At 39.5% G+C, this 26,102-nt stretch overlaps 1 protein-coding gene across 3 annotated transcripts in view; it reads right to left on the bottom strand.

The window, feature by feature from the left end:
• The window catches only part of LOC115807722 (teneurin-3), a 76,025-nt gene that overhangs the window by 24,284 nt on the left and 25,639 nt on the right, over window positions 1-26,102 (bottom strand). The window contains exons 3-13 of one of the 3 annotated variants that reach the window (XM_030768858.1): window positions 22,521-22,707; window positions 15,540-15,778; window positions 14,090-14,209; window positions 11,825-12,033; window positions 9,845-10,052; window positions 8,709-8,810; window positions 8,246-8,440; window positions 6,616-6,816; window positions 4,194-4,379; window positions 1,523-1,669; window positions 807-1,023 (exon numbers count right to left, since the gene is read on the bottom strand). In XM_030768858.1, coding sequence (XP_030624718.1) covers window positions 807-1,023; window positions 1,523-1,669; window positions 4,194-4,379; window positions 6,616-6,816; window positions 8,246-8,440; window positions 8,709-8,810; window positions 9,845-10,052; window positions 11,825-12,033; window positions 14,090-14,209; window positions 15,540-15,778; window positions 22,521-22,707 — 2,011 coding nt within the window. Of the gene's footprint in view, window positions 1-806; window positions 1,024-1,522; window positions 1,670-4,160; window positions 4,380-6,615; window positions 6,817-8,245; window positions 8,441-8,708; window positions 8,811-9,844; window positions 10,053-11,824; window positions 12,040-14,089; window positions 14,210-15,539; window positions 15,779-22,520; window positions 22,708-26,102 lie in introns of all 3 variants that reach the window. The other 2 variants (XM_030768849.1, XM_030768866.1) reach the window with 2 other exon arrangements.

Below are 26,102 nucleotides of genomic sequence, written 5' to 3' on the forward strand. Positions count from 1 at the left end.
GTACTGACATGCCATATTATGGAAGCACAGCACATATAATGTCACTTTAGACCATAAAAGACGCACTCAAAACTTTTTGCTTTTGAGACAAACCATATGAACTGCTGAAAAATAAACCGAGTTAGTTTGCTTATGACCTCCAGACTCTACCAGACAAATGCTTCTCTTTGTTATTCAATTCTAAGATCTCAGAATCTCTCCATAGTATCTAAAATCTTGAATGGTACATAAAAGATTTCTGCAGCACATCAAATGACATCATATTCTTTCACATGAAGGGGAAAAGAAAACTTTTTCTGAATCAACTATGAAGAAGGCAACCAAAAAAGCATATAGAAAACAAATAAAAAATCAGGTATGAAAAGTCCTCAGATAGCTTTGTGTCCCTCCACAACTTGCAGCTGTATCTGTGAACAAGTCATTTCTCTCTGATTATAAAACTGCAAATGTGACTAGTTGGTTTATCAATGTCCAATGTTGAGTCTACCTAATGTTGTGTCTGAGTTTGTCTTCCAAAAGGTAAATTTAGTGATGTAGTGTTATATCTCATTCATCTAGTGAAGACAGTTTAGATATGTCAGCAAAGTCACAGGTATATAACGTGACCAAAAAAAGATAAATTCATCTAGTACTTAAATAGGAGCCACTGTAATATCTATTTCCAGCAGTTTTTTTTCCTCTTGTTGTTCAGTTGAACCAATATAAACATAAGCCTCCTGATATAAATTCTGCATTTACATACATGGCTGTACATCACAAACTATGCTGAGTATTCCAGAATAATTCTCAAATAGCAGTGTCTTTACCTGCTATTGAATGGGTTCTCCCCAGGCAAGGTGTGAGTGCCACCCGGTGCCACCAGAAACTTGACCCGCTCGTAAAAGCTCTGGGCAGCTTGTGAAGGAGACTGGTCCTTGTGCTGGGCCACAGTGGTGCTGGGGTCTGGGGTACCACGGCAGTATGGCTGGCCCTGGCAAGAGCTCTGCAGACAACAGTCTGGGTCCATACAGTCAAGCAAACCATCTAGGTGGTCAAAGAAAAGGTAAAGAGTAAATGGCTCACAGAATCTTTAATTATGTGTTACCTTTGATGACATTTGATTTCATCATCAAGTTCCAGTGAATAATTTGGTCGTAATATTTATGAGATGTTTTGGCATCGCAAGTACAGAGACATATTCTGAGCTCTGTTTCATTTAAGAATGACAGAAACATTAAAAGAACCACAGCAGCATTTCCAAATGCCATTATATTCAGTACTTTAAATTGGAACTTTCCAGTAAAGTCATCACGTTCCTCCTGGCATTTTAAACTGGAAATTAAGGGCCATTTCTCCATGCTCTTAGTGAGTCTCTAAGCACTAATTATGGAGGCTTTTCAAGTCAGACCTCAGAGACAAGCCTTTTGGTGTTGTCATTATTCCAAATTCCTGGAGGAGCACCATTGCCTCGCCACACAATATGGCACATAATAAGAGGAAATTTCCAGGGGTCAAGACAAAATAGGTCTGCCAGCTCACTCACCGCCTTCGTTGTCCTTGCCATCTGAACAGAGGGTTTCCATGGCAACATCGCACCCTGCCCCTCTCCACCCAGGCTGGCAGAGGCAGTGCCACCCATTCTGATCCAGAATACACCTCCCATTGCTGTTACACAGCCCAGGGCAACTATCTACCAGGACAAAGACATCAGTCATTCAAACTGGCCAATCAGAGAAGGAGAATAGTTTGGAAGGAGGGGACAAATTCTTTCTTGACATAAAGAGGGTTAAAATGGAAAATGTGTGCCTAAAATCAATGAGACATCTAAGATTTGACATTTCATAGACAATAGACAGGACTTGGGGAGATGAAGTGAGACTGCAATTTCACATGAGCTCACAGTGAAAATATTCTTTTCATCTGTTTGAACATGGCAGATTTTGATCAATTGTAAAGCTGCGGTAAATGCTGAATATATTTAGTATTTCCTTTTTTTCTGCAATCTTATTAATCTAATTTTACATTCTTTATCATCTGGCAAACTCTTATTGTTCTTGGTTGCCGTATACAGACTCATTCATCTGAAGTCTGCATTGGTCAGTGTGATTAATCTTTAAAACTCAGAAGTTATCTACCCGAATAGATACTAACAAGTGACAGCCAGGGTGCCTGAGATGTGTGGTAGTGCAGCATTCATGTGAATTTACAGTCCATTCAGGGAAAGCGCACAATATATAGGTAGGATTTGTCAGACATTTTCTATAAGTGGTTGAATCACATCCCTTCAAACAGAATGAGTGAGGTCAAAGAAATTGCTAAGCAAAGAAAACTTAGCAACTATTCAATTTAACACTGGGGTTTAGACTAAGAGTGACACAATGTAGGGGGCAGAACAGCAGAGGTCTTAGAAAAGTGTGGTGCGTGTGTGTGTGTGTGTGTGTGTGTGTGTGTGTGTGTTTAACTGTTTGCATGGTCCATGTTTGTGGTAGATAAGTTTATTTGTGCATATGTACATGTCTATGTGTCATTTCTTAATGGAAAAGATGTATTCATGCTGTAGTTTTAAGTTTGTTGCCACTGAGAGTGTACATTTGCATGTGTGTACATGTTCACTTTGTGTGCTGTATGTGAGACTGATCAGCCTAGTTACAAATGAAGATCCTGTTGACTCTGCACATGTGAAGACACATTGGTAGACGGTGCAAAGAGACACGTGAACGTCATGCTTCAGGAACAGAAGGAGGAAGAGTGACTGGTTGAGACATAAATCTCTTTAGGGCAGCATAACCTTTACCTCTATATCCTATCCAGTCTGCTTCCATGAAGAGACAGTCAGGAAAAAGCATTACAACGCTTATCCGTACTGACAATTCACCACTATATCGACAATCACATTTATTATGCCAAAGTACGTAACCAGCCCCACTTCCCTCCCTGAGGGGGAAGCCGAAAGCTTGGCTAATATACCAAGTCTTTGCCCTCTCCTTGGTAAACATGACATTTCATTCTGATATTTGCTGAGCATCATTCAACATTAAGATGAGGCTGGCATTTTGGGATATTGAGGGACTTTGGTAAGAAAGAGAGAGAGTCTATCTGTTAGGATCAGTGCAAAAAAGAGTTTGTATTCCGGAGGAATTGTACCTATTATGGACCACCTGAACTGGGTGACAGGCTTCAGATTAAAAGAACTTCAGTGTAGATATGGATGTATTAAGAGTTACAATAATGAGGCAACAAGATGACAGGCAGTGTGAGTGAGCACAGTACCTTTGATTTTCCCATCAAGAAAGTGAGCTGGAGAAATGACAGAGACAGAGGGAAGTGTAAAAAAAGAAATAAGAGTTCTATGAATTGTCTCAAAAGTGTACTCTGTAGCTGACAAGAATAACCTACACAAAAGTTTCAAAATATACAATGTCTAAACCACCAACAAGACAACAAGACAACAAAAAGATCAAATTGATCAGTGGTACGAACAGTATTGTGTCAACACAAATAGAATCAATAAGTTATTGAGATGATTACACACAGTTTTCTGCAGGGGATAATTACGTTCCAGATGAAAACCAAAGCTAAAATGTTTTACTGAACAAACCAGAGAAACTAAAATAGCCTTTTCAAAAGTGTCCAGATAATCTGCAATTCTGTTAAAACTGCAAACTTCTCTTAATTCATAAATCAGATAAAACTTGTTAAAGGAGCACATAATGAAACTTATAGAAACTCTTTATAAGTTCTTTGTAACCCATTACTGAAAAAATAAATAAAAAATGACCATGCAATATTAATTGTTAACACATTTGGTTATGTTTAAGTAATTCAGAAACTTGTAAACTCTTTAATGCTTAATGTTTTGTGCATATTTTAAATTCAGAGATGAATGTTCAGTATTGTAAAATTCGTTTAATCACTTCAATGATTTCAACAAACGGAACTTAAAAACTAAACTGAAGACGAATTCATGTGCTTGATAAAGTGTGTGTGTTTAACAACACAGAATTTACTGACTTTTGCCATAATTCAAAACTCAAAGAACCCTTGACCCCAGCAGAACACAGCAGTCCCCATATTAATACAGCTCCAGTCAGACTCCTGGCATCTGTCTCCAGATCATCTTTCCAAAGCCCTTTCTCTTTATCTCCACCATTATAAGTGTGTCATCATTACCTCTCTCAGACTGATAGTTAATGCCCCCACTGTGTTTGACTCACCGATGTTACAGCGCTCCCCCGTCCAGCCCTGGAGACACTCACACTTGCCGTCTCGACACACACCATGATCCCCGCAATGGGGCTGGCAGTCCGCCTGCTCACAGCCCAGCCCGGTCCAGCCCTCTGAGCACCGACACACACCTCCAACACATGAGCCATGAGGACCGCAGTCTGTCGTACACACCTCTGAAACAACAGCAGTGAGCACAGGTGTGGAGTGAACAAACCCCTGTATCAGTGAGGACAATGGGAAATGAAAGAGTATATGAATTCAGTGAAAGGATTCACCAGACCCGGTAATATATACTGGTATTTTCAATTACTAATCTGGTAGCTTTCCCAGTGCTTCAACAGACAGGCATCAGGAATTTGATCAAGACAGTTATACGCAGCTATTATTTTTGTATTTATTGTCAACAATAAACAAGAATCAAATTAAATTATTCAAAAGGAGGATGTTGAAAAATGTGAGATGCAAAACACAGATTTAATTGTAAAACATCGATGGCAAGGCCATTTGAAAATAGCTTGTTATCCCTGTCTGTAGTGGTATACTTATACACATCCATAACCATAACATGCGTGCATGCGCATCATTCTTTTGTAATAGCTTATTTGTGGCATAATATTTAGCAGGAAACATCTCATAAGATATTCTTTTATACATTATAAATATACCAAAAAATATGTCAATATTTTACTATGGCAGCCCTCCAACGCAAGGAAATGAGAACCACAGTTTTGTTTTGGGTTTTTTTTTTTGTTATTGTTGCTGTTGGGGTTTTTTTGCTTGTTTGTTTGTTTGTTTGTTTGTTTGTTTTTTCAGATAGTCATCTTCGACAACAGCAAAAACATTTACAAGTGAATCATGTTTTCTCAAAGGATGTAATTCATCACCATGATGGAGTCTTTGAAGGAGAGTAATTATTCTTTTTCCAACATGTTTTTTTTTCTTCCCATATTGGTACATCTTGGAATAAAGCCAAGATTGCAATTATAGTTATATGACAACAATTGCAAGAGAAACGCAATTCACAGCCAAATAGACATAAAAAGTGATTTTTTTACATATTTGCTAACTTCTAGCCAGACTTGTTTAAGACTTTGAGTCTCTAGCTGAAGCTGAGTAACTGAACAGTTCTTACTCAGCGAATAGAAAATGGAGCCCAGATAAGAGAGCCTCTTGATGACAAACGCGGCTCTTTTTACTAAACAAAACAGTCTGGAAAGCTCAAATCTATTAAAAGTTTTAAGGGACAAAGAGACAGTTAAATATGCATAGACCAAAACCTAAACTCAATTAACAAACAGGTGTTTGAAATCCGGAAACATCTCCTCCCTTCCTTCCTCTATTTCAGTTTCTCATTGGGTAGAATTATATCTTCAACAATCCAGCAACCTCCCCAATACACACTTCCTACAAGCAGCTCTGACATTAGTATGATTTACCTCAGAAAGCATAACCCTCCTGTGGGTCATTCCCAACTCTGGACTCAGGTGCTAGAGGTTCAATTTTCAAATATTGTCAAGCCAAGGTGTTCTCTTAACCCACTTTGTGTCAAACAAATTTCATGAAAACAAAAGGAGCAAGAAAAGACACAAATAAAATTGAATAGAATTGAACCAAGTTTTCCCCAGGGTTGTTTGTACTCTGAGATGCGTGTCCACCTTCTTAACAAGAGGAAGGGTTTTTTTTTTTTCTTTCTTTCTTTCTTTCTTTCTTTCTTTCTTTTTTTCTTTTTTTTTAAGTTCTTCGATTGTGAGACCTTGGAGAGCCTGATTAGGCCCGGCTGGCTCTGTGGAATATTAAACTGTTGTGAGATAGAGAGAGAAATATAGAGACAGAAAAGGAGGGATAAATCAGATCAATTTTTTTAAAGGGTCCTCTTTCTGTGTGAGTCGATGCAATCAATTTTTCATTAGTGGTAAGGTGTTTATCTGCCTTTAGCACTGGTGGGTTCCGGCGGGAGGCGGGTCGATCCACACCACATGGCCGTTAATTAAAGTTTATTTAATTGAGGTGGAACTGCGGAGGTAATGAAGAGACAATGTCCCACTGAGCACGGTAGTAGGGCCAAGCTGTATCCAGTGTTGTTCAGTGTTAACACAGACAATCAAGGAAGGTGAGCACATAGGGTTGCATGACTGTTTATGCAATAGAGGCTCCTGTAGTAATGCCTGTAAGAAGGTTTTATTACAGAGCATGCATCATGGTTAGCTATCTCTGGAGTTTTAGTATTCCCTCACAAGTAGATCAAGAGAGCAAAGGTGACTAAATCCATAAAGCTCATAAACAACCGTTTAATCACAGCATGACTAAAGGGTTAGAAAACAGCCTAGCTTTGAATCCTGTTATTTTTGACTAAGCCATGTGTATGATATATCTGCGCCATAATCAGTCATCCCAAAGGTCCTCTCTTACCCATTGAACAGTCAGGCCCAGTCCAGTTAGCCTCACAGACGCAGGTTCCAGTCTCGGACTGGAAAGTTCCACGGCCAGAGCAGTGTTCTGGACACAAGGTGATCTGAGTCTCACAGCTGGCTCCAGTCCAACCTGGGTTACAACGACATCGTCCGTGCAGGCATGAGCCGTGGGCCGAACAGAACGGGTCTAAACAGTCCACTAGAAGAAACAGTAGTAAACAAAGTGCAAGGACACTTGTGTTATAAATTGTTATGTACAAAACTGCTATGTAACAGTTCTGTATATAACACTGATAATGTTTGGTTTTGAGAGATGTACAGGGAATTTATTTCAGTGCAGTTCCATGAAGAGTGCTTAATGTAAAATATGCTGGGTCTTGTGTCCTTGCTTCATCTCAAGGTGAGTTTGAAAGGTTTCAAGAGCTTCTCAGCAGCAAGCAATCTTTTTTTTTTTTTTTTCTTCTTTTTTTTTATGTTGCCAAATAGGTCAATTTTGACCTTTGAAGACATTTATAGACGCATTTACAAAGTCCTCCTCCAGTAGCTTAGTTCCACCAGAAATAATTACACCCTTGTCAACTGCGAAGAATTTTCTCAGAAATGTTTCTCTAACTGTTAGTGTAGCCTATGCATTAGTGCTCTGCAAGCATAAATGAAATTCATGTACTCAGTTAAGCTCAGTCCATTTCTAACCTACATCATAATCTCACTCCATACCGAGTAAGATGAGAAAAGGACAGCTGTGGGAACAGCAGGCGGTGACTCATGGGTTAGGGCCTTATACCAGGAGTCACTGACTGAAATCACAGGTGGAGGGGGTGCAGAGGTTTGGACCTAGTTCAGAAGGCTGCCGGTTCTAATGTCCCTGCCCTTCCACCGACTGCTTCCACTGTGGCCTTAAGCAAAGTTCTCTCCTCTCCTACCCCGTATCCTAACTTGTTGTTTTTGAAAAAAGAACGGTGCTCAACACCTAACTGAAACAAATGTACCAAGCTGTAGTAAACATCAACTAAAAAATATGTTTGGATCTCAAGGTGAACACAACATAATGTCTAACAGTGCTTCAGTCATGTTATAGCAATGCAGAAAACCTCATATAAATATACAGTCTAGTGTTTCTTTGCCGTGATTTCATGTCTTTCCTTAAAAAAAAAGCAGTTACCTCTCCCTGTGTTATGAATGACTATGTCAACTAAATGACATCATCTCAAATTGGTCCAGTGATCTGAAACATATATCGGGGAATGGAACTCTCAGGAGTGGAACTGGAATCAGTACATCTGATTGGTTTGACCTGAGCGCAGTAGGTGTGAGGGTATATCATAATTGAAAGTGAGTGGGTATATGTATGAAACGTACAGTACTTTTTTGGGATAGTGCATTGTAATGGAGTGAAAGATCATCACTTATAAAAGCAATTTCCATGAGTCATTAACATTAAATGATGCATACACAGAACAACCAAATGAGTCAATAAAGTCACTCATGTAATGAAATGCATGGAGACAATGAAAATGACATCTTCATTTATCAACTAGTTATCAATCTTTTTATAAACCACCCTCAAGAGACCAGAAAAGTGGGAAAAAAACAATCAGAGGTGAAATGCTGTAATTATTAAATGATACCTTGGTCACATTTGTCACCCTTGTAGCCAGCGTTACACACGCAAGCACCCGAAATACAGAGGCCGTGACCCCCACACACAGCATCCAAGCACTGACTGCTGGGTATGTCACATTCTGTGCCCTTCCAGCCGCTGTAGCACTGACAGCGCCCCCTACTGTACTGACCATTACCACTGCACAGCACTGGGCAGGCCGCTGAGAGAAAGAGAAGGAGAGAGAGAGAAGGAGAGAGAGAGAAGGAGAGAGAGGTGTTTCAAGGTGTTCACTGAGTAGTTTTGTTTTCTTTTAGACAATGAAGTAGCTTTCTGTTTCTCTAGAGCTGAACTATCATAATCATATGTGGATGAGAAATTGTCCTTGGTTTCTCTATCGAAGGGAAATCAAAACGTGCTAAGATCAAGGGTTAATAATTCAGTACATTGATCATTTGTGATAATGGGTATAACATACGGTCCCATTATACCTCTAGAGCAATAAGGCCCAAGGAATCCTGGGAAACAATGACATGTGCCAGAGACACATTCTCCGTTGCCATAGCAGTTGTGTGGGCATTCCATGACAGATCCTAGAATGAGAAAGAGACATGACATTCCTCCAGCAGCTGACAAAGCTGTATGCTTTAAAAGCCCTTTCCTAAATTCATCCACACTGCCCTGACAAGCTGAGGGATGGGATGGGACGCCGGCATCTCTCTCAGCATTCATGGCTAGGAGGTATTATTGCAAGGATCTGAAGTCCTAAACATTCTAAAGCCCATGATTTGAACCAATATATATATATAAACTTAAAGTGATGCATTTAAATGCAGCTATAAACTGAGCAATCATGCAGCTGAGACATTTCAGTATATTAAATGAACTGGCCCTGAATGAAAGAAATTTTGCCAAATTGCATTTTTACATTGAAAAAAATGGCCAAATATTTTGAAGCCCAAGGCTGAGTAAGCAGCACAAACTGTGTAAGTTAGATCAGAAAAAAAAACCCTGAGTCAGCACACAGAATCTTACATCTGCTTCTAAGGAAAAGGATTGATTCATAACAGGCTTTCATTGCATTTACATTATTCCATTAGACCTTCATAGTATAGCCAACATGAGTGGGGCGGTTCCTAATTCCAAAGATCCATAAGGTAATAAGAGAAGGCTTCAGAATCATTAGTCTTACTGCCAGGCTTACTTCCCTCCAAAGAAGGGGTGGCTAAGTAGGGATAAGGAACTCAAATCAGCTCACCGTTTTCACAAAATCAGTGTCTTGGGGACATGTTATGGGGAAAGCGATAGTAAAAAATACAGCCAAGCTAAACAATGCAGTGAAATAAATTCTTCAAATTGAGTTAGGAATTAGGAATTAGGAATTAGGAATTGGAGGGGGGAGGGGGGATTTTCTGAAATGCACATACTGAGGAACACAAACACAGAAGTCACATCCTGATCCTAAAACACATCTTCAGTAAGCCAGAGTGTTTTGTTGAAAACACACAAAAATACATACACAAAATACATTATATACATTAATTCATGTGTTGCTGTGTTGTCACAAACCTACAGTCAGCAGTTTGTAAATGTAAAAAGCACAGATCTCATGTGCCTGGCTGCTCACCAAGTATTACAGTGTTGTATGAGACCGGTTCCACAGTTCTGCCATCGTTGTAGAAGGCCAAGTGCCACACGCCCTTGTGCAGGTACTGAATGAACCCTGCCTGGTGCATGCTGACCGTCTTCTCCAGCTGGTCCCTGAGATCCGGGTAAGCGGGAGGGCGTTCACGGGATATCAGCCGACTGCCGTCCAACAGCTCAACAAAGTCATACTGAAGCACACACACACACACGCACACACACACACACATACACACACTTGTTTCCCATACAGTTGTAAGCAAGCAACATTTTGCTGTCTGTGCATCCTACATGTTCCAACAATACCACAGATTAAGAACTCAAAATTAACGGAGATACATTTCAGACATCCAGAGTATTTGGATGATCCAAATTCTAAGATTTACCATTGGTAAGAGACCAGTACTGAAAAGTGTATGATATTAACAACTCAAAGCAATAATTAAATTTGTTTAGCATGTAGTAACCATTATCAGTGGTTATTAGTATATTTTATTTCCCGTGAATTAGAAGTCATTACTATGACTCACTCTTCCCTAGCAAAATAATTTATTATTAATCTTATTGTCAAAAAGAGGAAACTAAAAGTGAATATTAGGGGGTGGGGGGAGTAGCAAATTCTGTCTCAACAACAGTACTGAAAACATTGTGTTAGAATCTGATCACTCAATCCAAAGAGTTATAAGAGTCTAACAGAAAACTGCAGACCATACTCAATAGCTTGCTGTGGGGCCTGGACTAATGGCTTACGGAATCCATTTCTTGAATGTCTGTAACAATGAAGGCAGTGTTTTTGGAAGTCATTCTGGACTTTGTTTTAATTGACAGGGCTTGTTGTTCATTTGACACAATTCCAGTGGACATTCGGCGGATGCCTATCGATTGAAACAATGTTTTCTTTAATTTGTTAGGATTTGTTCTTTTTTTTCTGTCTTTTTTTCCTTTGTAACACCTTTGAGGTACAATTCCCTCTCTGTGCACTCTTGTTTTTATTGAATAGCTGAGGTCAATATTGTTGTTTTCTGCTGTCTTTTTTTTTTCCTTTTGTATGCATTTTCTTTAGAAGTCTGGGTAGACAGAATCTCTAAAGACCTAGAAGTTTCTAAATACCTAAATATACAGGTATTTCATGAATTTATCGGAAAGATTATCCAAACATGGATCATGTTTATACACTTTTTCACCCCAGTTCAGAATAACCAGTAATTGACAGAGATGTAAGTCTCACTCTTGAATGACCTCTGTCTAAGGGAGAGAAAGAGAGCACACACTTCATCTGCTGAACGTGACACTGGCCACTGCTTATTTTTCTCATTATGAGTTCCGCAGTATTGCAAACAAACATAATGCACATGGAAGAGAGCATTATTCACTTAATTGTTAACGCAACTATATATGGGTCTGACTGATGGTGGCTGCCTGCAATCAGGACACAGAACAACCCTGGTTCACACAAATGCCACTGGAAACATGTCCAAAAGTGTTCCCTTTGACTTCCAGCTACAGTGGACAAGTATGTAACATTTGTCAGATAAGAAATCTTTGCATTAATCTTTATTGCTCTTTATTGTTCTTTGCATTACTCATTACTCTGAACAACAAAGTGAAATGAAGTGGCATTTGTTTTTACTAAGCTTGCTCAGATTGTGGATTTCACTTACAGTCTGAGGCTGCTCTCTGATCTTGAAAATCAAGCTGGGGGTCTTTTTAAATCTTTATTTTTAAAAATGTAAGTTCATTGAAAGGACACACTGGAAAAATATAACCACGGCTAGAGACAGGCATGCCATGCTTCCACAACCTATTTCAAGAAACCCTTAGGGTTTTAATGCTTCGATTAGTGGCACAAATACATTATCTCAAAAGGGCTCTCACAGAATTTGAACCAGGAATCATCTGGTTATTAGCAAATAGTGCTAAACACCCCCCCCCCCAAACCCTTTCTGCATTTCAGCCTGTGTACCTGTGTATGTGAGGGCGGTAAACCCTTCCTCCCATAGACTCCGATAAGGGCGTTTTTCTGGATGGAGATGTTGAACTTGAGGAAATGTGGCTGGTCAATGATAAGATGAGACCTCCAGAAAACTCCCGGAGGTATGGTGCGGCCTATCACCTGCCCCACTTGTACTTCTCCTGTGTCCAGCGAGGAGTTATCCAGCTGGGCAACAACCACTCGGCCTACAAGTAGGAAAACAGGTGATTTCCATAATCTGTTTATCACTCTGCTCAGTTCAGTCTACTCTATGAATTCATTCCATTAATGAAAAGGCATGTTTTCCTCATGAGATTTATAGCATGAGGAGGACACTGTCAACACTTGCAATACACAGTAAAAGAAGCAAATTCTATTTGTTAAATTGTCTACCATTTTTCTACTCAAGCAATCACTCTGGACAGTGTTAGCTGGACTTCAGCTATTTCAACTATTTCAGTGTACACACAGTTATGAAAATCATCCAAAGGAATTTTCAATTCATGCATTGGGAGCACAAAGAAAACACAGATCAGCAATATCAAAACTGTACAAAAGATTCAATGAAAGATGACACAGTGGATTTATCTGGATGTCCATTATTAATGTAGCCTGAAATCAAAGTTGATATCCTTTGGTTGTTGTGAACAGCCTGAAGCCTTGGAAAAAAGTTTATTTGAAATATGCTTTCCTACAGCTGGTCAAGCACTTTTCATAAACCCAAAACAACAACGATTCTTGCAATCATGTGTCTCACAATGCAGTAGGACTTTATGTAAACATGAATAGCAATGTATTTCAATTCAATAACCATCTATATCTGTTAGTTTCAGGAATTACTATTAGCTAATATATGTATACATACATATACATACACACACACACACACACACACACACACATATATATTACAGTAATTAAAAACCATCGTTGTTTGTTCACATATAAACCTCAGTGATCTTTCTCCAGTGTTGTTCCATAAAAGTACAGAATTTGGGCAGTATCCCATAGCTAGTTTGTATTTCCAGTGCTCAGGTCACAAAATTCAGAGGTTATTGGGATTGTATTACAGCCACAGGGTGAAAGATACAACTGGCAAAGATAAGACAAACACACTACTCTCACTAAACTATATATTACAGAGGCCATTAGCTCAGGAGGTCTGCCCAGAACAATGCAGTGGGGAGACAGAGGAGTTGAAGTTTCTCTAAGGAAAGAGGAAAATAGCTCGCTATCGATTGCCTTCAAATGGTGAAATCTAAATCCTGACATGTAAATTAGCAACACCAGCGAACATTTAAATCTAATAGTCTAGACCACTGAGAGTGGACCAACCTGTCAACCTCTTGTCCGGTTACATAATCAAAAAGTTCTAGCTCATCCATAGCAGATAAATGAGAGCTTTAATGTTTACTCCATCTAAGTAATTCACACAGTGAAAAAAATTATTTAATTGGCCACCGAATACCCTGGTCTGCGAAGCTTTAGTTTTGAGTTATACAAAAGCCTTTCAAATGCACCAGCTCAATAACAGGATTGGACAGCCCTAGCTGAAAATAAGAGCAAATCCATTAAATATCTCTTCACTAAAAAACTAATAGGGAGATGACTGAATTGGGTATCACTGAAGTAAGATGTTGACAGGCCAGTCATTCAGCAGAGGTGTTGTATAGTAAAACTTTGAGACTGAGTAAGGAGGAGAGACCAGAAATTTCCAATATGTTCTTATAACAAGCAGAAAGAAGCAGACTCTTTAAACCCCAGGAGACCAATAGCCAAGGAATTGACAACAATATTCAAGGTACTGGAGGTGATTAAAAAAACACTTAAGGTTTCCATAGAAACAGTCAGTAATGCACTGCAATGAATCAGTCAAATGTTTACAAAAGGAAAACTGATGTCAAGAGACTGAGACACTCTGATTGGACAACTTTGCATCATATTCTACATACCTGCACTTGAAGCAGATCAAGATTTCTCTTTGCAAATCCACAGCCATTTTGCCCACCTGATTCATACTGTCAGTTAAATAACCTTCAGAACAACAGACTCAGTGATTCTGCACATGTGGGGAGAGAGCAGCTGCGGGAACTGTGAGTAAGTGTGGGGAATATAATCCTGTAATTTAAGCCCTGTACAGCATCACAAATATGAACTGTCTGAAATTTGTGGAGGGTTCCCATCATTTTTATTCAAAAGCTAAACATTACACATGGTCGAACAGGATGGACATGGAAACATCTGAATTTTTCTTACTGTTGGTAGAGAAGGGAGACACAGTGTTCGTTGGAGACGTCACTGGCTTTGCCCGGCCATTCTCAAAGGCATGACTCTCGACATCCTTGAGACGCCAGTTCAGGCCAAACAGATGCATGGCTGTGGATGAAAACAGAGGGAGAATTCAGCGGAATCTCCATGCTCTGATGCCACACTCCTTGCAAGGAAAGGAAGGCATACCAATGATACACGGTGTCCATTACCTGTGTGCATGGACTGTTTGTTTTTTAGTTTCTGCCACTGAAATGCCATAGAATAAGACCATATCTATTTGTTAATGAGAGAAGGAACATCTTAAGATAACAGATGACATTTGAAAATATCTGTCAAAGTGATGAATGAAATTTCATATTCCATATAAAACTGGAAATGAACCAAAATCAACTCAAGGATCTAAAAAAGTTGGGGAGATTGGTGTGTGGGTGTGTGTGTGTGTGGGGGGGGGGGGGTTGCTTTCAGCTTTTTGTCTTCTGGTCTCTTCTCTACATTTCATTCCATCACTTTCTCTCTTTCTCTTTCTCACTTTTCTATATCCCCTCTTCATTACTCTCTCCCTTTTTCTTCTTTAATCCCTTCCTTTGTCATGCTTCTTGTTGTCAGTCTTCAGCAAACACTTTCTAGTTGTTTGGAAAAGCTTATATGGTGTGTGTGAATGCAGCTTGGGAAAACGCTCCTTCAAAAGTTCCCAGTGAGAGAGCATGCTGAGGAGGCAGAGCTGTGCTCATCTCTCTTCCTCTTGTTTTGATCTTTGGGGGGGCGAGTTTTTCAAACGCACAGCTCTGCCAGAGACGAGGAGGAAGAGGAAGAGGAGGGGGAGGATGGGGATGGGGCGTCTCTGACTGCGGCAAACAACTCACAGTGGGGAACAATGCAGAGGAAGAAGAGAGTGGTGTATGGAGGGAGAGGCGGTGCCTGAAAGTTGGGGTCTCATGTGGATCTCCTCATTGTCATCTAAAAGTTCCAAGGTCAGGTTACTGTGCTCTTGACATTAATCTCTGAGTGTGTGTGTGTGTGTGTTTGTTTGTGTGTGTGTATGTGTGTGTGTGTATGTGTCTGTCTGTCTGTGTCTGTGTCTGTGATAGTGTGAGTGTGTGTGTGTGTGTGTGTGTGTGTGTGTGTACGCGTGTGTGTGCATTTATTTTATGGGGACATGGTGGCTATTTAAAGACAGGTACCAGGTGCTTTGGCTGAAGATGAAAGGCTGGAAGAAGAAAAAATCCACATGAGTAGCCATCTCTAATGGTCACATACTGACCACTGCAGTCTGCACCTGAGCACTTCTCTGTTACTCTATCTTACACACACACACACACACACACACACACACACACACACAAAGCATGCACACACAGATGTACGCACAGATGCAAACACATAAACACAAGATCACAAAAATGACAACAATTATTATAACGATTGTCACAGTTACCGATACAGTAGCATAGGATGATTGACAGCACTGTTGCCACGGCCACAGCGCTGAGAGCTGTGCATTTCCATGAGCAGTGTTTGGGTGACTTCTTAAATCGGAATGCACCTCTAGAGAGGGTGTTTCGTGGTAAGGGGCGGGCCGGTGGGGAGTACACTGCCCCTGTTGCCATGGTGTAGCCTGGGTTGGGAGTGGCAAAGAGGGAGGCGGTGCCTGCACCAGTCTTCAGTAGGAAATGCCTGTGGACAGTCAGAAAGTGTAATTAAAGGTATAAATCATAGAGTTCTGAACTAAGTGATATGAAACTACAATAAAAAAAAAAACGAAAAAAAAAGAAACAGCACTTTGTGGGCATACTTGAAAAAAAGCAATTATGTTTAAACAGGCTGCTTCACCTCTTTGTTCTTTGTTAGTGTGTTTGTTTAGCTAATCTCTTCTTCACATTCAATCTCTCATTTAACACTCATTTAGCACTTTTAACACTTTTATAGGTACCCTCAGTTTACCTTTCTTCTCTGAAATACACTAAATGTTTAAAGGCCCTTAGGTTCACATTTATGTTCTGCGTCCTTTAATCCAATACAGTTCATTTCCTATTGACTACTGAGGGAGAATGCAAATAATGCTGAGTTTTACCAAGTTTCAGATGGCTTTCAAGAACTGGATCAAGAGTCGCAAGGCTAGGATAAGGGTTAAGATTGTACAAAGTTGTTTGAGTAATTTTTCTGTGCCAGTCACTACTGCAATATGACCACTTGTTTTAAAAAAGCATGACCAAATGTAAACATGACATGCAGTTTAGACATGTAAGATCACTGGTCTTGTGTTATTTTCCTAGTTCATCTTTAAATGTTAAACACATGAACAAATGAATACGTCACCATATGTAATTGAAATGTAGCTATATGAGTTATAGAGATTTTAGAAATATCTATTCAGGTGGTAATTTGAGATTAGTTGTATTTTCAATAAATATCATCAAAGTCACTTTTAAAGTCACTATTAAATCAAATTATGCAGTCATTAAATCTATTGATTTTTTGGTTCATATGAGAACAAAAGAAGCTGATGCTAATAGCAATTAAACTAATCAGAAGTTATAATTCTGATATGTACTTCTTATATATTTCCTTGGATTCACCTGCAAATGTGCAGGCATCTCTCTGATGTTAAGAGTCACTGAAGCGTAATTATGGGAAGGAAACCTTATCCCAATGACTCTCCCAGAACTCAGACAATTGTGTTATTTGCAATGCCCTGTCCAACTGGTGGTAATGCTGCAATTCAAACTCAAGAGTCCCAGTACTGGGGCGTATTTACCACGACAGCATCAAAGGGAGCTTCATTTCAGGTGAACAGCACTGAATCTCATTCCTGAATTCAGACCGACGTGGTGTCCAAATAAATAGTTCTGTTTTGGGGGGGGGGGGGTTGTACACAAAGAGCACTCAAGAGACTTCACTTCTTTTGTCTAAATGGTTCAACAGAATATAATTTTATGTTTTAACATCTTCTTTTTCATCTCTATCTATCCAAATACTAAAGAAAATAGGAAAGAATCACTAGTGCATTCCACCGCTGATGCACAGCCCTCGATTTTCAGACTGCTCTTGCTCTTACATACAATGAGTAAATAAGCTTGGAAAATAATGTGGTTATCCTCAGATTAATTCTCTTACTTTGAATTATATACATATATAAAGAATCATTAGCGGGAACAAAAGACTGTTGCAATGAGAGCTGTCCTTGAAAGGAATGTTTATAATAAGATGTTTTGCAAGTGTGAACTCCTACATTGGACTCTATGTACTAAACTCTGAGATAAACATCATATTGCTCCAATGGACATTTCCATATTGGAACTGTCCTCACTGTGTACTGTTGTTACCCATTGTTACGGGAGTGCCAGGTGTATCAAGGCTTAGAAACAAAACAAAACCAGACAATAAAATCCATTGACTCCATTAAGATTTATAGATATTGCTTCCTTTTTCTTCAGTGTCAGCTAAGGAATATTTCTGGTCTGTGTTTCAAAGAGAACGCGTGATTTGTGAAATCAGTGTTTGCAGACAGGTGCTGATTGGTCATGAGAGAATCCAATCAATGGACATGCCAATAGCATTTGCATCAGTCTCATTTGGCTCACTGATGCTGGTGCCATTGATCTATAGTTTGTTTTGCCTGGACTCGGAACTTAGCAAACAAGTTAAATGAGCATAAGTAGCTTAACATGGCTATGATGCCTAGGCTCAGAAAAGCTCTGGCAATCACTGAATTCCATTAAAGACAATCCCTTGAGAAAAGCTGAATTTCATAGTATTAAAATAAAAAACTTAAAAAAGAAAAGACCAAGGCCAGGTGAGGCAAATCAAAAACATTTGAGAATAAACACAGGAACTCCATTTTGGAGTGTAAATAAAAATTGTGGATAAAAAAGTTGTGGAATAATAAAAAAACAAAAACCCGCACACAAAAGACTAGTACATTAAAAGAAGAACTTGCAAGCCATTCAAACAGCTTCATTCACACAGAGGATAACTCTGTCTTTTCATTCAGGTGGACTAAATGTATAACTTTTCTTTTTATTAATTGTCTGGTCTGCAGTAAGCCGCCATTGCAGACACATCTTTACACGGTGCCTGGGATTTGTTCTGGACCGCTACCCACTGAATGAGCCATATTAAAAGCCTTCACAAACGATTAACAAATACAAGTGACAGTGGGCCATTTTGGAGGTCACAAAATCCATAATTGATTAGAGAGAGGGGTGACGCCAGGCAGAGAATGACTAAGCTAATCCTCGCACCCACACCAACTCCCCCTGTCCCCCCACCCCTCTTCCCGCTTCGAAAGAATTCGAGGCTGGTGTTCTCACAGAAAACGGCTGAATGAGAGAGACTGTCTCCAAAGAGTCGGCCGCGTTGCACCGCTGTGCACCCACGCAGGCATCCCCGTTTCTCCTTGTCATTGGCTTGACATTTGGAACGCTACCATTCCAAATAGGAAACGAAACAAGAAATGGGGTGAAAAAAAAAACAGGATTTTGAAGCAGAACAGGAAATTCTGAGTAAGAAAGGATAAAAAAAAAGAAAAGAACAAGAACTCTCTTTTAAAAAGATATGCTTACCTTAAAAGAATAACAGGAGGCCAGGGAGGAAAAAAAAGTGTTTTTATTGAAAGGCTTGTGATTTTATAGAGTTAAAAGGATTGTAAGAGGAACATAAAGAAGTGAAAAGATCGCGGAGTGACAGGCAGAGCTCAGGAAAAGTTTAAAGGGAACACGATAGGGCCCCCCCCGCCTTCCCACCCTCTTTAAACCTCTGTCTCTTATCCAAAGATCAGAAGACTTAGCACGATAATAAAAGAAAACCCTACCAAGGATAGAGAATAGATGATCGAAGAAGCGTTGCCAGACACAGAACTAAGAGGTGCACAGATTTTTTTAAAAGTTTCTCTCGCTTTAGGGCTAAAGCATCCTCATCTTAGCGGAAGCACCTGCCATCTCAGCAGGGGAGCTGAAGCAGCAGGTGTTTTTTCAACGCTTGACTGAGTGGCGGTATTTTAGGACGCTCCCCAGAGGTTGGTGCGCCATGATGCCATTTCAGGACAGTGCCTTACTGCCTTGATGTGTAAAGATCAGACTCTTAGTGACAAACTCAGAAGTGGAAAGTTTTTTGGAGATTGCAGTAGTGAGTGAGAAGGAAAGAGAAAAAGAGTTGGCTGACAGAGTTGGGTAAGGTGGTGATGGTGGTGGGGGTAGAGAATGATAGAGACAAACAGTTTGTGTGTGTGTGTGTGTGTGTGTGTGTGTGTGTGTGTGTGTGTGTGTGTGTGTGTGTGTGTGTGCGTCTGTCTGTCTGTCTGTCTGTCTGTCTTGTGGTAGAAGGGGAGAATACACTCAGGGGTATTTTGATGAACAGTGAGTATGCCTTATTGGATGTGATTACAGGAAAGCTTTTATGTAATATCCCTAAGCAGAAAACCCTCCCACATGTCTCCTGTCTCACATTTACACAATGGAAGGCAAAAAAAGAGTCCCACATCATTCCACAGGAAGCAGCCTTGCTTGAGAAAATAATCTTAAAATTTCTCATCTGTGCTGGTGGCCATTTGAATTTGACTGAATTGGAAAATTCTTTGCTGCTTCCACCCCTCATAGAAGAGGAATGTTCCATCGGAAGATGTAGAATTGCTTTCAAGAGGCATTACTGCAAGGCAAACATGCCTGCAAGGATCACCTTTCGCTGAGCTCCTGATCTCATCTTTGAACACATGGAGCAAAGACACTTAAGCCAGTCAATTCAGTTCTGAGATAAGACAAAAACTCATACACACACACACACACACAGAGAGAGGGAGAGAGAGAGAGAGAGGGAGGCAGAAAGAGAAAGAGGGAGAGAAACAGTAGAGACACTCCTCAACTGCCCTGGGTGTATGTGCAATATATTTATTTCCTACCCGTTTACATCACTGAGAGTCTACATCACCATGCATATTATGAACATTGTAAAGATTGGAAGGTCCCGTGTCAGGAATAGTTCAACAGAGCTTTAAACAGGATTGAATACTATAAACCCAATCTGTCAAGAAAGCATGTGGGATTCTTTTTCTATTTACATGACTAAGACAGTCATTCACAAATGCAAGAATTTTTTCAATGCTTTTTTGCCTCAAACAACTCTATTCGTATAGTGAGATGTTCAGAGTGCAACATTTTATTTCTTTTACTTCTAATTACAAAAGGCGAATGAGAGAGAGGATCAGGGGGAATTGGGCCGTAGTATTAGCACTCATTTGAACATGTCTCAGCATGTTCCTGTAGGAAGTCTATTGTGTACTGAAGGAACAAAATGCAATCAGGTCTAAAGTAAACTTTGAAAGAACTCAGTTACTTGCATTTCCAGATCTGCACCCTGTATGCTGCCTCTCAGAGTGAAGACAATTTTAACCCTGTCAATGCCAAACATGCAAGTTCTCATCAGATGTGAGAGTCATAGAATTCCTATTATTGGATTATTATCTCTCACTTTTATTCTCCTACTTAGCACAAATCAAGCTCTTGCTCACATCATCTGTAAAGGAGCCTACTAACATTCCATTTAATTTAGAAAAAGCCCCTTTAAATCATTTAAACCAGAGGACAAACATAAGACTGTAGCAGGTTAGAACTCCAACCCCCACCTATAATGTGAAGCGTGGATACAACGTCTGAATTCTGATTCCTGCTAGATTCATGAAAAGTCATAATCCATGGAAAGGCTCAGCATGCAGAAAAAAAACCTTCTGAGGCCAAAGAGCGCAGGTGATTCATGCTCATGCTGCTGACACGGAACGCTGGGATTCATGAAAAAAGATTCCCTAGACGATTCAGGTTACACTGCTGCTTAATATTACAAGGCTGAGAAGTTTGGTAACTTTGACAGCTTTGGTCAGGCCAGGTATACCTACTAGAATCCAAATGGCAAGAGAAGAAACAGAACAGGGATTTTTTTTTCTTTTTCTTTTTTTTTTTGGTGTCTTTTTAAATATTAAACATTTAGTTTCTCACATGTCCAATTTTCTTTGGGCAAGATAATGGCTTTCACATCAGCCTCTCTCAAAACAAATTAGAGTTTATTCAATTCCAAGAATTGTGTCATAATTGTGTCATGGCTTTACTAATATGTCAGTTGTCACATATGATGTCAATCCATGCTTGATTATTTAGGCCTTCAGTGTATTTGTATTTGGTTACTTATTTTACACGTATTTATTGTAAATATTGCTGTAAATATTGCAGATATTATTGTTTGTATGTATTCAGCAATGAAACAGCTGCATAATGTTTTAATAATACATAAATAGAGCTACGCTTGTTTACACTCACTGCCATGCACATTATGCAACAGTACATTTTCACATTCCTATTCTGGTAGAACTCAGTGTGCTGGCTCTCCAGGTTTCTGCCTTTTCTAGGAAAAAGTGCTGATTCTGGAACATGGTAAGTCACCACGGGGAATTTAGGAAAGTACACTGTAAAACATTGGAGATCTGTTTATTCCTACCAGTGGTAATAAATGACATTTAAATTGTGATGAATTAAGGAGATGTTTCGTTGCAAAAGTATACCGTATGGAGTATCCTGAGAAGGGCAAAAGTGCTGTTAAACTTTGAAAACCTGGCAGTTCATCCACTGAATGATGATTTCATTAGCTAATACAGCAAGTAAAGTGACAGCAGGTCATTAAATTTACTGTGCGATACCACAAAGACAGGCACTTGTCTTACGTCCTCTCAGTATTCCTAGTCATCTCAATTCATCTAAATGCAAGTCTTTAAAAGCTGTCACGGCTCTAATTTCATTAGGAATATCTGCATTAATCAAAGTGCATTGCGTAGTGTTGGAGAAGAGTTTGTTTCATCCCACTGGTTTAGATACAAGTACAGCCTTCAATTGTTCTAGCTGGTACCCACATAAACTCTTTGTTTAATATATTTTAGTGGTGTTAAGTGCCAGAGAAGACAAGGCTGTGTCTGGCAAAAGAACCTTTTTTGTTTTTTAGAAACCCCTTTCAGCCTAAGTCATCCACTCCCTACCATTTTGTACAAAAACAAGCTGTATATTTTTCAAGGATTTTCTACTCGGTGTGTCATCACACCGCTTTCATCCAACACCTGAGACGGCAAACAACTCACTTTTTTAACATCTGTAGAGATTGGTTTTCTGACATAAAGATAAGAACCAGTTCTGGATTAAATTGTATAATGGATGGATAACGACTGTTCTGAAAGAAGTTAACTTTCAGCCTTGGACAAGGCTTAACATCATCTTAGAAAACAGCTTGAAAGCACATCTGACATAAATCTTTCACATTTTGCCAAAATGAGTATGCCAGATCAGAAAAAAAGGCTGGTGGTAAGATTTATGCTGACTAACAGTGCTGTCTGAAATCAGTAGCACAAGGTAATATGTCAATGCGCAAAGTAATGTAAAACACCCACCTGTTTTCCAGTCCTACATTGCCACCCAGCACCCAGTTCTCTTGTAGCTGTACGCATTCGGACGCACTCTGCAGTTCTGCGGTTTGATTGGCCAGCGAGTGGTCCAGCAAAGTGATTGATGGGTTTTGCTTATGAGGATGTTTGACAGGCGGAAGTGGAGGAAGGCCCTGCTTGCTTGACATCTGCTCTGTTGGAAGAGAAAGAGAAGCATCAAAAGTCATTTTGTTTTACGATGATAGCTTCAGTTATGTAAAGCATAATGTACACCGTTTCAGAATATTGGCTGTGAAATGAAAATGAAATCTCTAAGCTATATCACAAAGTGTTCATTTTTTGAGAGGGAACACATGACATTTTTTTATTTTTGTATTTTTTATTATTATTATTATTTTCATCAGTTTACATCAGTCTGAAATATTAAATTATCCATGAACTTTCTCAAGTTGCCCCCTAACAAAACAAAACCCCCAACTGAGGCAAGTGAGGCTAATAGACACTTTTGCCAATAAATGTGAAACCATCACTCATATTTCCAATCTGAAGGCTGCAGAGAGTCTTTAAGCAATGCAACATGCTTAGAGCAGAGCACTGTTCATGCAAAGTTAATCCCAACAAGGTAGCTGCCAGATCTCTACTGGCCACTAACAATACTCTTGCGTGTCAAATTACACTCCCTAAGCCATATAGGACAAATTTGGCACAGCTGGACTGCTGGAGTCTTTAATGACATATTAAAACAAGTTTTTAAGACACATTTTCTCATATTTTGCACTACGTTTTAGATCACACAATGATATACACAGGAAAACAATATCACCACAAATGGTAGGATACTGAATCCTGGTAAAATAATGACAAGTAAATAATGACAAGTCGGTCAAGACACCATGTGCAATGTGGCAGTCACTGCCTTAGTAAGGAGTGAATAACAAAAATAATAAAAATAATAATAAAAAAAAAAATAACAATAACAATAATAATATGTTCATGATAATGCCAATACTTCAAAAAGATTTCAAAAGAGAATTAAGATATCTAATGACACTAATGAGGTCAAGTCTTTTTTGTTCGTGATTTTGTCTCTTTACGAGCAGAATAAAAAGGAAAAACACTGAAAAATCTGAAAGCTCTATTTCTGAACATGACCAGATTACCACTGTTACAACTTCACTATGGACCCCTTTTAACCTGTACTAACTGCTCAGCTAAAGATGACAGAACAAGTAATGCAGAGAAAACTGACAGTGCTGTTAGCGGCACATCGAGTTGCCGGTGACGGTTGTGCCAGTCGGAGCAGGCAGACAGTAGCGGGAGGTCACGGCCGTGCAGCAGATGTTCTCTGATGGGCCTCTTAACAGAAGTGCTTCACGTTTGATTGCCGCTGGAGAAAGATTCTCGTTTAACTAATGACTGAAACTTCCATTAGACAAATGGGGGGTGGGGGGTTGGCGGTGTGGGGGTTAAAGGGGGGGAGGAGGGGGCAGGTTTTCCAATTTCATACCAAGCTGTGTAACTGCACCACTCTTCATTGCCACCACCCCCACATCCCGGCCATGCTCACTCTGGGGTAGAAAGACGTGATTATCATTTTGTCCCATGATGCCACTGGTTCGGTTTCACTGTGCATTTAACCAATGACTGTGGTGTCCTTTTTCCACACGCTCATACTTGCATATGTCACTTAAGACTAAACATTTTCCTTTTTAACTTTTTAACTGGTCTCTCTAAAAATGTCCTACATGTTTTTTGAAGAGCTATTCCAAGATTATGTTGTTCATACATTAAAAATATGTACATATAAGTTCACAATTATATTTTGGTATGTGGTGCCATCTCATGGCAACCTAACACATCATTTTCTGAGGTCTGAACTTTGGTTGTTTGCTTATGGAAAAAAGATGACCTACCAAAGGTGATCATACAAATGAGTATAGTGGAACAGTAAGGTGGAAAAAAAAACCCAGAAAGGGCTCAGACAAGACGAGGTTCGTTAGCTTAAGTGATAACTACAAGGGGCATACACAGATTCTCTTCCTGCTCCCAATAAATATGCAAACAAAAACATCCTGTTAGGTCAAACAAGTCTCTCATCCTATCAACGAAGCCTGCACAGAGGAGAAATGCCAGTGTTTGAAAGTAAAAGCAAGTATCCTGTAAACATCAAAAAACCATCAAAAAAGCATAGCATAGTCTCTGTACCAGAGGAGAGAATACAGGAATAATATCACAGTCAATGCTGTCCTTTCAATCATTTGAATGAGCTGAATAATAATTCAATTACAGTTTATTGTTACAATGGAATACAGTAGGTCCACAAACCATAAATATAATATCCAGGAAGTCCTATGTCTGAAATATAGTCAGTCTTACATAACCCATTTATCACGGTGTTAGATACTGTTTACAGTAGAGCTGCAACCGGAAATTATGGTGAGAAAGCTTGCTGGGGATTTAACAGGACAAGGCAAGGCTGTAGGTTCCACGGCAGGAACTTACAAGTCACACACTAAGAGAAATCTTTGTGACAGGAGTCATGCTATATTGATGATAGCTTTCTGTGGGTCTGTGACAGGTGCATTAAGTAAAGTGATACTAAGCTAACATGGGACCCACTCTACTTTCAGTATTTGACACAAAGAGGTCAGAGTGGATGATATGATGCCACACAAACACACAGGCGCGCGCACACACACGCACACACGCGCACACACAAACACACACACACACACACACACACACACATACACACACACACACACACAAAATACTTTCAAACACTGAACAGAGAAGGGAAAAAAGACTGGAGAACACAGAAAGAGGAGAAAGATATATGAATAAAAATGAATGAATGAATGAGTGAATGAATGAACAAACAAACAAATGGAAAAAAAAAACACACTTGTGAGACGGGACTGCAAGAGAACGAATGGACTGCAGTCTTGCACTTTTTCCACTTAAAAAGCATGTGTATCTACAAGTACAAGTGCCTGATAGAGCATGTCTAAAGCTTTCACATCTGTGTGATATTGATTTGGTCACCTCAAAATTAGTCCAATAATATCTATGAGACAAAATGCAATAATATGTGGATTACGAAGATTAATTTTGATGGGGAGGAGCTGTTCAAATTTCATCTGTGACAATGACAATAAGTCATAAATGGTGAGACTGCGATGAGAAGATGTGAGGCTTGAGATGGAGTCTTTGGATTAGGATGGAACACAGCTCGATAAAATGGTGTATGGATCAGGATGTTTAATCATTACTTCACCGTGTCAAGTCAAACAAAATTTCCACAGGTATTGATTGCTTTATCTGTCTTTCTGACATCAAAGCACACACAGGCACACACACACACACACACACACACACACACACACAAAAAAAACATATGCAGCCAGGCCGATTTTGTATGTGCTTACTCAAAGACTTGTCCTTCAAAAATTTTCAGTAAGAGGAAAGTAAAAAAAAAAAAAAAAAGTGTTTTATGGAGTTTTGATTTGCAATCGGATCAAGACAGATGGTTCCATCATGAGATTCTTCAATGTCAAGTTGTCACACTCAGAGTCAACGAGATGCTTT

Source organism: Chanos chanos, chromosome 1 (assembly GCF_902362185.1).
Source record: "Chanos chanos chromosome 1, fChaCha1.1, whole genome shotgun sequence".
Classification (NCBI taxonomy): domain Eukaryota; kingdom Metazoa; phylum Chordata; class Actinopteri; order Gonorynchiformes; family Chanidae; genus Chanos; species Chanos chanos.